The sequence below is a fragment of the Synchiropus splendidus genome, chromosome 15 (assembly GCF_027744825.2).
Source record: "Synchiropus splendidus isolate RoL2022-P1 chromosome 15, RoL_Sspl_1.0, whole genome shotgun sequence".
Taxonomy (NCBI): Eukaryota; Metazoa; Chordata; class Actinopteri; order Syngnathiformes; family Callionymidae; genus Synchiropus; species Synchiropus splendidus.
The window spans coordinates 12,411,232-12,423,137 of NC_071348.1; the positions used below are offsets into that span (position 1 = coordinate 12,411,232).

An 11,906-nucleotide genomic window follows, 5' to 3' on the forward strand; every position below is an offset into this window, starting at 1 on the left:
GTTTCACACAGTAACACTTGGATGGATTTGAACAGCTTCATGTGACGTAAGTTAGTTAACAATAAATGATTGTCACTCTCAACATCAGAGTCTTTATATTCTTAACCTAAGCACCTTCTGCATCCAAGTCATCACGCTTGGCTTTTTTTTATTGGCTTCAGCAGCAGCAGCATTAGCTTTTTTTTTCTCCTCTTTTCTCCTCTGCCTCTCCTTTTCCCGTTCTTTCTGCTGGTCCAGTCGATGCTGTTGAGCTGCCTTTTCCGCACGCTCAATCTCCCTTGTCAGGTTGAAATGAACCATCTGCATTTTAAGCATCGGAACAACAAGGTTATAATTGTCCACCAACTTATTTAGCCGTTTTATTTCGTCTTGGACTGAAGCACACAGCTGCTCCCACTCGCTCTGCTCCTTTGACGTCCAGGAGTCGGACAGTCTGGCCTTTCCTTGCAAAAGAGTATGTCGGATTTCAGCTATTTTCTCCCGGATGTCTCGCTGCGTGACGACCCAGGGCGGTTGATAACCATTGTCAATGAGGATGCGGTTCAGGTTATGTGTCATTGGATCAGCGTAAGGATTATGCTCAAACTTATTGAGAGGCTTCCCAGCTCCGCTCAGATTCCTGAAGTCTCCACGAGCCATGGACTCCTGTATAAGGTCCTCCACCAGCCTTTCGACAGCCTGGGTGATTTTAATCTTCCGGCTACGCTGACGCATGTCTCGTTCCACCAGGGCCCCCTCGGCAGCAGCAGCTCTCTCATGCTCTCTCTGTCTGTAGTTCAACACCTGCTCAGAGGCTCGATCCACACGGAACTGTTGATACTGGCGCTCACGCTGGCTCGGCGTGCCTGAGCCCACACCTTCATAACTGAGGTAGTGTCTGTGCTGAGGAGCTGCACTGCGAGACTTTTCATCATCCTCCTCCCCCTTCACCAGATCAGGCTGCACAATCTTGCTTTGATGAGCAAGAACTGACCGGTACGCCTCCTCCACCCGTGAAAACAACGCTGCATCTGCGGTGGCTGCTCCAGAATCCGGGTGGTAGAGCTTGGCCAGGCGCAGGTACGATTCCTTAATTTGTGCAGGGCTGCTCTGACCTTCATCCGGCAACTGTAGCAGCCTGTAGCTCTCTTTGAGGCTGCGGCTGATTTGGGATTGGGAGCTGAAAACTCTGAACAACACGGACCGACGGGACAGGACAAGCAGTAAACTGGCATGATGCAAGTCAAATCTTGCCACCATGAACATGGAAGTACAAGTCATTTCTGGAGAATACCTGCATAGTAAAACAGAGAAAAAAATACCAGTCTATTATAGAAATGCTGGAAAACACATAATAAACATACCAAATTCATTGTTAGATACAAAATAATTGTTCTATCAAATGCATTTGAATATATATGGTTTTGAATTAATAGAGATATCGTATCTTCAAACGTGTTTTCACGTTTTTAGACGATCATATAAATATTACAAACGTACAGTTTAATTAGAAGACGTAAAAGCATCGTATTGGTCGAGAGATTACAGATCAAAATACATCTAAAAACCGGGGCGAGGACACTGCGGGAAAACTGCCAATAAAACGTGACGTTACACTAGACTCCGAAAACCCATTCAGACTCATCCGTTCTTTTTTTATATGATTCACATTACGCATACTGCGGTAGCAACCGGATTCATCACAAACCTTATTTCTCTCGTTTGCACTGATAGCTTGTTTAAACAGATCGAACCAAGTACTAAATGCACATCGAACGGAGACTGAAAACAGAAAGAGTCGTTAAAAAGTTGCTTCATAACGTAGGTCACCTGTGTTTGTTGTTGTTTTTCTTCTTCGCGTTCACGAAGTAGCAGACAACCTGATCTACTAGCGCCATCTCCTGGACAGGCGGAGAAGCTTGCACTGAAACGCGGAGTAGTAGTCTTGTTTTTTCTGATTTAATAAGTGCATTATCGACATCTGTCTTGCTGTTGTTGCTATTTTAAGCGCGCAAAAATTCTAATGATTAGTCACTGTATATTCAGTTTCAGTATAATACTTCACTATTGCTATTGTAAATGTAAATAGTTATATATCACAACATTGTGATATTTATGTCGTGAGGGAAATGAGATGCTCACCTGCGGTTACTCAGCTCAGCAATACGATTCAGTTTGTAATTCTTCAAAATCTCCAAAAAGATATCGCATTTTTTCCAAGCTGGGCCTGAGAGGACTGAAAATGAGGTTCCTCATTGTGGCTTCACCTATTGGCACGGTCATGATGGTGTCGAAACACTCATGGTCGCTGATACTGGAGTCCTGGGACTCAGGCGGAATCGGGGAGGTCCTGGTCTTTCTATGGATGATGAACAGCTGGCGTTTATTCCCCTTGCCTTGCTCTGAAGAAACAGGAGCAGATCCTTCATCCATCCTTTGAACATCAGTGATTCACTGACAAGCTCCACATGTATTATTTCTTCAACATCAGCCAGCCTCAGTGGAAGTTCGTCATCAGAAACAAATTTGAGAAAAGAATTCTGAGCCTCAGGGATGAAAGTTTGATTTGATAATGTCAACATTTGAGATTTAAGTAGACTTTTTTTACATACAAAAGATTTTTGCACATTCAAGACACATTTTTGCAGCGCTTTAGTATGCATTGTTTTCAAACATATATGTCATGGCTCCGCTTCCAGGCTCCGAGTCCTGGTTTTGCTTTTTTCCCCTCTGTTCATTTGGCACACGGCTGGAGCCGATTAACCTCTGATGACTTGTCTTCAAAAACACCTGGGCTCCAGCAACGTGTGCCAGATCGTTGTCTTTGTTTCCTGCCAGTTCTCCTAGTCCCGGTGTGTTTCCATGTTCCCTGTGATGTGTCCTCTGGTTCCTGTGATTTTGGACTCCTCTCGTTCCCCTGTGGTAACTCCTGGTTCTCGTGTCTCTCCCTGTGTTTGGCTTTTTGTTCTGTTTTGTTCTGTTCTGCCAGCTAGCTCATTTAACTCCTGGTTCTCTCTGTTTTCGGTCTCTCGTTCTGTGAGCTAGCTTATTTTGGATTTGTCTGTGTTTAACTGTGGTTCCTGAGTTAGTGTTTTTGGTTTCTTGCTGTTTGCCGTGTGTTTCTTGGTTTCTTTTGTGGTTTATTCTCGGTTTCATTTGTGATTTAAGTTCGTTTTCTCCCAGTTCTGTGACGCTTTCTGTTTTGACTTTTTACTCATGTTTGTGCACTTCTGTTAGTTTGGTTACTCTGTTTTTTACATTCTGTGTTCGCTCTGTTTCTCCCAGTTCGGTGGCGCTTTCTGTTCTGTTGTAGTTTGTTTAATTATTAAATATTATTTATAATTCCCTCCTGTGCCTATAACCACTTGCACTTGGGTCCTACACCACGTCCTCTATACGTGGCACTTAGCTCCCCCTTCGTCCCTTGACACGTGACAATATAAGCGAAACAAAATGTTCAATATATCAAAGAGTGAGCAATAAAATCGACAACAATGGTCTGTTTTGCAGACCCATAGCTAAAATATATTTTTGCATTTTTTTTCAATGAAATATTTTTTTCTCCTTCAAACACCAGTTACTTACTATCGGTGGAGTCTTCAGCAACAGCTGGTTCCGTAGTGTCTTTGACTGCAAACATACAAAAGTTGATCTTAATATCAGATAATATTTGCATGAACTGTAAGGGTTGGAGAAAGCAATGCACCTGTATGACTGTGTAATTAACATTAACTATTTATTCGTTTTGTAGCAAGATTGTATTATGATAATTGTTTTGTTTTTTTTGGAGGGGAGTTGTCATTATCTGTTTAAAAAAGGGAATTTGAGGATCTAATTTTCATCACATGGTTGGAGAGGACACAAATGCACTTCATTTTTAACAGTCCTGCAAAACCCACCATTGGTAACGCTATATTGCATACGTTTCTTTAAGTGCATCAATAATCTCATTGCATCACATTTGTCTTTTAAATGTGACTGTAAATGTGTGCTGCTGATTCATATCGTTTTATTCTACAAAATGTGCTGAATTCATTCGGGCTATGCACAGTTTACGCACGGACGCATTTCGTTGCAGTGCACAGCTGCAGTTATGTTGAGGCTTTGAACTGCGAGCGGTGCAGTAGATAATGTTTGACTTCTTAGCTCGATTCCCGTCAAGCCCGCCCCAGCCAGACAACCAGAATTATATCACCACTTATTACAGTATCGAGTAGGGTTTCAAGGTAAAAGAGAAGGAGCATAGAAGTAATATCAATTGAACAACAAATGCCTTGTTTTACATCACTGTTATTGTTTAAGACGGAAAGTACACCCCCCAAAGACCCACTGCAAGTCTCACCACATCCTCTGCTGTAGTTTCAAAGCCTTTATTTAGAATATTTATACTGCAAACAATCTAATCTAAAAAGGATTGGCCGCAGGGCTACAGTTGTTAGTGATGAATGAATGAATCTGGTTTCAATATGTGTAGTTTTTCAACTCTATAATGATGTTCTCTTTAAAATCTCTAATATTTGATTCCTGCTTTGCTAACTCTCTTACTACTCTCTTACCCAGCAACTCCGCTTCGTTGTTGCATCCGATCGCCTTCAGTATCTCCACGCACACCTGTAGAGCTCCAGACTCTGTGAAAGTCGACACCAGGAGGTCGGTGATATCCCGGTAAGCTTTGCCCTCCACCTGCTGACGTCTGACCTGCGGCTCCTCTTTGCGAGCCAGGAGTCTGTAGCCGAACTTTCTGAAGTTCTCCTCGGACAAATCTTCCAGAGCGTTGGCGATGGCGACCGTGATGTTCGCCATCTCAAGAGGCTTATGAGGTCTCTCTGGGTGGGGAAATCATTGCCACTTTGAGGACACACCCAGAGTGAACCTTTAACGGGTTGCAAGAATCATAAAAGTATAATAATTAAACTTGTAGTAGCAACAAGACACGCTACTGAATATGTTCTAAGAGCTGGTTTTATTGAGTTCTCATTCAGAAATTAAAAGACCATTTGAGGTGAGATGTTCATATCAGTGTGTAGCTGGTCTACAGACTTTTCAATGACTTTTCCATTATTTCCTCAGGTCAGCGATGAGGTAGGGATTATATTGCTCCAGAATCTTCAAGAAGATGTCTTTGCCTTTCTCCCCGCTGGACTTGAGCACAGTGGAGTAGAGCTCCCTCATCCTGTCTTGATCAATGCTTATTTTCATGATTCTTTGGTAGCACTCATCCTGGATGACACCTTTGTCCAGGAGCTCATCCAAAACCGAGGCCATGTGGGTGACTCTCTGGGTCAGAGGCAGCCGGTGTTTATCCACAAAGTGTTTTCCTGAAGAGAAGGAACACAGAAGAGACACCATCAGTGATCATGATAAGGTTACACTGGTATACTATTGTACACTTTTATTCTACACCTGCTGACTCACCATCGACATCGGCTGCTCCTGATGGAAGCTCATCATCTGAAACACATTTGAGAAAAGCTTTTGACAATCTGGGACCAAAGGTAAATAAGACCATTAAGTCACCTGGTAGACATTAAGATAATAAAAGACTGACCACACCCCTTATGTAAAGATAAATAAATGGTAAATAAACTATCATTAAAAATGCATATGTATTTTCCCAAAATATTGTTTAACTTTTCCAAATTCAATGTTTACTAACATATACTTTGTACAATGCAAAAATCAATCTGGTATGCAAATAGACATGACAATAGAGAAATGATTTCACTAGGTCTCAAGAGTCGAGCATTGTTCTGTACTGTACTGCAATAACTTACTCTTGGAGGAACCTTCAACAGCATCTGGTCCATTTGTGGCTTTGACTGCGAAAATGAAATATATATTGAATTAACTACAGTTCTAAGACAATAAAACACAAATATAGGACCAAAAAAGGAATATTACTGTCGATAGTATACTACTACTACTAAATAATAATAGTAATAATAGTCACGATTCGAAACATATAAGGCTTCTCCATTAAACATGACTCCATAAGATTTTCTGTTTAATTATTAACGTATTGTTGCATTTCACACTGACGACGCAGCGAGACGGCCAGCAGCTTTTTTTTTAATTATTATTCCTGGAAGTCATATAGAGCTTCCGCATATCACAATCACTCCACGAACTGAACCCCTGACCCAGAACCATACACCCAGTTTCGACAGCCAGCCAATCGAGAGTCTTGTGATGCCTTCACTGGCCGCTCTTAACGAAGAAATCTCTACATCGTATGATGATGTCAGTGTATTCAGCTATTCAAAATTTCGTTCTCTGAAATCGAAAAATGTTCATGGAAATTGTTCAGATGAAACACAACAAATTACACTGCGGTATAATAATACTAATGTTCCCTCTCCACCATTTGGAATTTTCTGATATAATTAAAAAAATAAAAGTCACCAAAGTGAAAGTAAGATTTAACGGAAGTTCCCAGAGTTAACAGAAGTGTCGGGGTTTCGTAACAAACGCTGACTAACTTTCATCAAAGTTGACTGTTACCCAGCGACTGCGCCTCGTTGTTACAGCCGATCGCCGTCAGTATCTCCACACAGACAGTGAGAGCTCCAGCCTCGGTGAAAGTCGACACCAGGACGTCGGTGACCTCCAGGTAGCTCTTCTTCTCCACTTGCTTGCGCCTGACCACCGGAGCCTCCTTGCGAGCCAGGAGTCTGTGGCAGAACTTTTGGAAGTTCTCCTCGGACAAATCCTCCAGGGCTTCGGAGATGGCCACCGAGATGCCCGCCATCTTTCAGTCGAATAAATTCACATTTCCACAGGGAAGGCGTATGGCCACGCCCCCTTTAAGCTTAGCCCAAGTGATAAATAAGATACTCAAGAGCATTACCAGCCACGCCTGAATAACTACAGTGTAGTAACATATTAGTAGTGGAACTAATGTTTGCAATGGTAGTGCTGTAGTTGTAGCCCTTGTATCATCTGTACACGCACTAGTGGCAGCAGTGTTTGTTGCAGCAGCTGAATAGAAAAGCTAAAGTAGCATAAGGAGCCATGACAGTGTTTATAGTAGAAGTAGTAGTGATAGACGCAGTAGAAGTAATCGTTGCAGTAGTGCTGCAGCCATGGGATTACCAGTTGAGTACAAGGGCTAGTAGCAGAGGTTGCAGTATTAATCTCAGCTTTAGATGCTGAACAGCTCAGTTTCATTTTTGATCTTTAAAATGACATGAAAAATATTATTCCAGCTTTCAGTTGTATGAAGTTTATTTACACAGTAAAATGTTTCAAGACAAACGCAGTATGTCATGATCAGAGGTAGACAGGAGTTTTGTATAAAAATAACCCTCTACATGCACACACGTCTACGTACACGCCATATAAACAATATTTACAAGTCATGAGTAGAACTGAGAAGATAGGAGTGCTTGGGAATCACAATTCAGGATTCAGTAATGTAGAACCGTATATTAAAAAAAAGGAAAAACTTTGTCCCTGATCATCGTAAAAGTCTGTTGCTCCTGCTTTAATCCCATCTGTCACTGCTGCTGTCACAAGTGGTGGGTACATCCGGATGGTGCCATGAGTCTGTGTTTGTGGGTGAGATGTTGAGGCTGGTCAGCACCTCCTCCGCCGACTTGCCCAGCATGCCCTGCATGTCGCACACAAAGCGGTAGACATAGCGTTTTCCTGCTGTTTTGTGGATGATGTTCTTGTGGTAATAGTAGCGCAGGCCTCGGCTCAGCTTCTCGTAGTTCATCTTGGGCTTGTTCTTGCACTGACCCCAGCGCTTGGCCACCTGAGGGAGAGGTGCATGAACTGAATAAACAAATCCTCATTCCCATTTCCGACACCGGAGACTCATTCATACCTCTGAGGGATCAGACATCTTAAACTCCCAACCGTCCCCCGTCCAGGATATGAAGGTGCGACAAGCTGAGTCCAGAAGTAGCTCTAGTAAGAACTGCCACAGCTGGATCGGACCGGAACCTGCAGGAAATTATGTGAATCTATGTTCAAAATGGCACAAAAAATGCAGCAGAACAATAATAAGGAACTATACTTCTGAGAATCATCAAGTACCTGGATATGCTGACATTCCTGTCACATGACTTTCCCTCTCAGGCCTCTGTAGGTGTGTGTTCTTACGCTTGACCACACGGGGGCAGTAGTGCTCCGCCGGACGGGGGCCAGAGGTAGCTGGACAGGCTTGGGGCCGTGGGTGTGGCAGCGGGGCCGCGAACGGTGGAGAGGGGTATTCCGGCCAAAACGAAGAGGAGTCGTACAGCTCAGCGGAGTGAGCTGGACAAAGAGGAGGATTACACTCTGATCAACAAAGGCTGAGATATTCGGGTCTTACCTTGAACTTTCCCTGTGAATGGACTGTGGCCACCCTCCATGACTGGACTGAACTGACCAGTCTGGGGAACCAGATTCTGGTAGGTCTGTGCAGAGTCCTGGTATGACAAGGTCTGAGACTGGTCCACTATAACAACAATGAAAAGTATCAGCCAACTGCATTCACATAAGTCATCACACACTGATGTCAGAAACCCACCATGTGGATACGAAGACCACCAGTTACACTCCTGGTATGAGTCCAAGTTGTAGAGAGCTCCGTCACTAGCGTTTACTGGGGAGGAAAAAAAGATCTTGTGTTTAACTAACCAGGAATTCATTGCAACAATGATGATTGCAAACCTTTTTGAACTGTACTAAACTTTGCATTACTGCTCACCTTTGGTGGCGTCCTGGTAGCTGCTGTCCGCCTGGAACTGCGGCTGCGCTGGAGTTTTGCCATCTAACAGAAAAGACAGGTCTTCAGGGTAGTCTGGGGGGGTCAAACACAGTCCAGGTTGACGGGTCAGTGAGGAAGAGCTGGGTGATGCTGTGCTGCCTGTTTATGGGATTGTGTTACTGAAGTCATACGATCTGTTTATACTAGCAGCTCGACATCCATTTTTTAATCGCGTATGCTAAACCCACATCACTTGAAACTAAAATATTGAAAATTACAGCAGATTAATCATTCAGGAACAACTCCAGGAGAATATAACAAATAAATAAATTAATTAGACGTGTTTCTTCATCACTGGGGCACTTCCACAGGTGTATCAATATATATACTTTTGCAACTCATTATATGAATTTAATGCACTTGAATCAACAATATGCTGTTTGATAAATAAAATAAAAATTGAACATATCACAATAAAAGAGCCTTTGATTTCACCAGTTATGAATAGGTGTTATCTCGCAAAGGGATTCTTATTTCAACACTTCAAAAGCTGGACTTAAAGCACATTGCTTGGGTGAAAACATAACAGGTGGAACTCATTGGACAACAATGGTTTGACAGTGGCCGTTCATTTTATACAGCGTTGTTAAGAACATGCCACCAAGGCTTGGTGTGCTTGTGAGGTCAGCACAAAGAAGGATTAAAGTTTGATATTTTGATATTTTCATCAGCCAGTTAGGCAATAGAATGTGTTATTACAGCCTGGTAGCAGTGTATTTGTCGCAGGTTTGTTTACTGTTGAATCAGTATCAACCACTTAAGATCATCTCAGGATTTTAGCAACTCAATGAATGGCGGAAACGGGAGCGGGAGGGGGAGGAAGACAGGAGGAAACGCCAGCAGAGGGAGTGTGACAGAGTAGTGATGGAGGGACGGGAGGGGGACTCTAAATCTGTTGGAGAAGGAAGTCTGGAGTCCAGGATTAGCGGGGACGCAGACAGGGGAGTGACATGGAGGGAGTCTTTAACCTGACCACCCTGCTTCTTTTGCAGACATCAGCCCATTCACGTATTATTCACGCCCACGGTTCTGACACTGGGCTGGGTGTCAAGGTCCCATTGAGAAAGTTCTGACAGATGTGAAGGGACTGACTGTGAAAATATTTCCTCTGTCCTTCAGATGCTCAGGTTCACAGGAAACAGACTGCGCAAACATTATGAATCTCTATCATCATGTGTGTTCAGGCTCAGAGGGGAGGTTTTCTCTTCCAGTCATGTGATGGAGAAATACTAGCTTTGCCAATTGATGCGTTTCAACACGTACAAGTATATTAGGTGTATATGAGCTGTATGACACTCACCATAAGATGCAAAATCGAATCCCACCGGCACTTCCTGGGTCCGGAAGTCATCTGTGTAATAAGAACTTTGGCAAACTTCCATCTGTGAAGAGACAAGCAAAACATATTAGGTCAGTTTTTCTTTCCTTCTTTATTTTTTTATTTAAATTCTAAAATAATTTAGAGGGTTTTTTTTAAGGAATCCCAAGGAAGAGGCAGTAAAACACCAGTTAATGTGTAAGATATAGAAGTATACAAATCACATTCAATTTAATAATAATCATTTTTCAACCAATCCAATCTTACTCACATTGAACTGTTAAAACGTAGCACATTAATAAAAATATTTTTTCTGTGGTAAACACAATGATCAGAAGTTAAGTATATTCAGTGGTAATTGTGATACTTTACCAAGATAGGAGCGTTTCAAGAGTGTTACAAAACAAATGGTCTCTCCTAGTCTATATTTGGGATTGGCCGGAAGTAGGATAAATATCCTGTATATAGTTTTAATTCATTTAATTCACTTGAGCAACTCATTTTAACAACTGCACATTTTTGATCCAAGCAATTCCCATCCTGTAATAAATATGAAATGAGTCCATCTGCAGGCTTTTGAATTAACTTCATTCTTAAGACAAAAACAGAAAAAAGTAAAAATCCATTTGTGGTTATTAAATTTAAAATCTAAACTTAATCTCTGTTTAATATCCTGAGGAACAATATAATCCAATTGACAACCATCTCTATTGCTCTAATGTTTTCGTTTTAAATCCAAGTTTGAAGGATTGGTTCCTGACTCATGAATGAACCAGAAACCAGCTGAATCAAGTGGAAATAAAGTATTAAAATGCTTATTCTTAGCAATATTCAAGTGACAAAACAAAGCCCGGAATCCAAACTCACCTTCATGTTGGTGTTTTTGCTCTCGGAGTTTCCACTTCTGTCCCAGTACATCCTTCTCTCACTCAGCTGAAGCGCGCGGCACTGTGCGCGGCCCCGTTATAAACGCGCAGCCAGAAGAGGGCGGGGCGCGCTCACGCTTCGGCGTCGTGACTTGTGCTCAGGTTTGTTTAACTGGCCGTGACGTCACCCCGCCCCTAACCCAAACATTCATTCATAAAACAACCATCACACATAGTGACGTGACGACAAGGCGACATACCTAAAATAACATCGATATTGCTTATCACAATTGTTTTACTTCCAACTTACAATATGTAACTATAATAATGTATAAAGATTACAGACAGCTTTTAAAGTGGCACCATGTACCAAGGTTCTTAAATCTTTTTTGCGCAGAAACTGCAGCGTGGGGTAACAAAAGTTAAGATTTGTTTAGATTTAAAATAAATACATAAATAAACGAGAAATAAAATATTGTGTCCATTGAGGAGAATCGAATTAATCGTCGCAGATGTCTGTCGCTGTCTGGGTCAACACAAAGAAGAATGTGCGCGTGTTCATTTGGGGTGAACTTATTATGGGATGGTGGTCAGTCTGATTTTGTCTGGACTTAATCATGAGCTGCTGTGTTTTAAAAAAAAAAAAAATCTGCGCCCTAATGAGAAGAAAGGAAGAGCGAAACAATCTGTTTCTTGAGAAACCATTTGACAAAACAATGGCGAACACGAGCGCACGCACACACACGTTGCTGAAAGTCTGAAATCAATGTGTGAGTGGTCGCAGAGATAAGAGTGAGCCCTGGGTCTTATACAAACAAGCAGTCCAGATATTCTCCCGTCTCACACACACACACACACACACACACACACACACACACACACACACACACACACACACACACACACACACACACACACACACACACACACACACACACCTGGAAAAGTGGAGTCGGGTGAAGTCGTGCGCGTCGGTGGGAGACAGGAG

At 42.4% G+C, this 11,906-nt stretch overlaps 2 protein-coding genes across 4 annotated transcripts; both read right to left on the reverse strand.

Annotated features, from left to right (window-relative positions):
* Window positions 1-2: 2 nt before the first annotated feature.
* Window positions 3-1,855, reverse strand: dnajc28 (DnaJ (Hsp40) homolog, subfamily C, member 28). 2 transcript variants are annotated; one of them, XM_053887983.1, is made up of 2 exons: window positions 1,810-1,855; window positions 3-1,273 (listed from the first exon to the last, which is right to left on the reverse strand). In XM_053887983.1, the coding sequence occupies exon 2, from the start codon at window positions 1,258-1,260 to the stop codon at window positions 94-96; it is 1,167 nt and encodes a 388-aa protein (XP_053743958.1). In that variant the 5' UTR covers window positions 1,261-1,273; window positions 1,810-1,855; the 3' UTR covers window positions 3-93. The 2 variants fall into 2 exon arrangements, with proteins under 2 accessions (XP_053743958.1, XP_053743957.1); XM_053887982.1 differs by lacking the exon at window positions 1,810-1,855 and adding an exon at window positions 1,688-1,787.
* A 5,382-nt stretch (window positions 1,856-7,237) lies between these two features.
* etsrp (ETS1-related protein) lies at window positions 7,238-10,980 on the reverse strand. Of its 2 annotated transcripts, none has more exons than XM_053843571.1 (8): window positions 10,920-10,980; window positions 10,035-10,116; window positions 8,675-8,737; window positions 8,495-8,569; window positions 8,297-8,422; window positions 8,020-8,238; window positions 7,808-7,926; window positions 7,238-7,735 (listed from the first exon to the last, which is right to left on the reverse strand). In XM_053843571.1, the coding sequence occupies exons 1-8, from the start codon at window positions 10,968-10,970 to the stop codon at window positions 7,463-7,465; spliced, it is 1,008 nt and encodes a 335-aa protein (XP_053699546.1). In that variant the 5' UTR covers window positions 10,971-10,980; the 3' UTR covers window positions 7,238-7,462. The 2 variants fall into 2 exon arrangements, with proteins under 2 accessions (XP_053699546.1, XP_053699544.1); XM_053843569.1 differs by having other exon boundaries at window positions 8,675-8,767; window positions 10,920-10,972.
* Window positions 10,981-11,906: the final 926 nt, after the last annotated feature.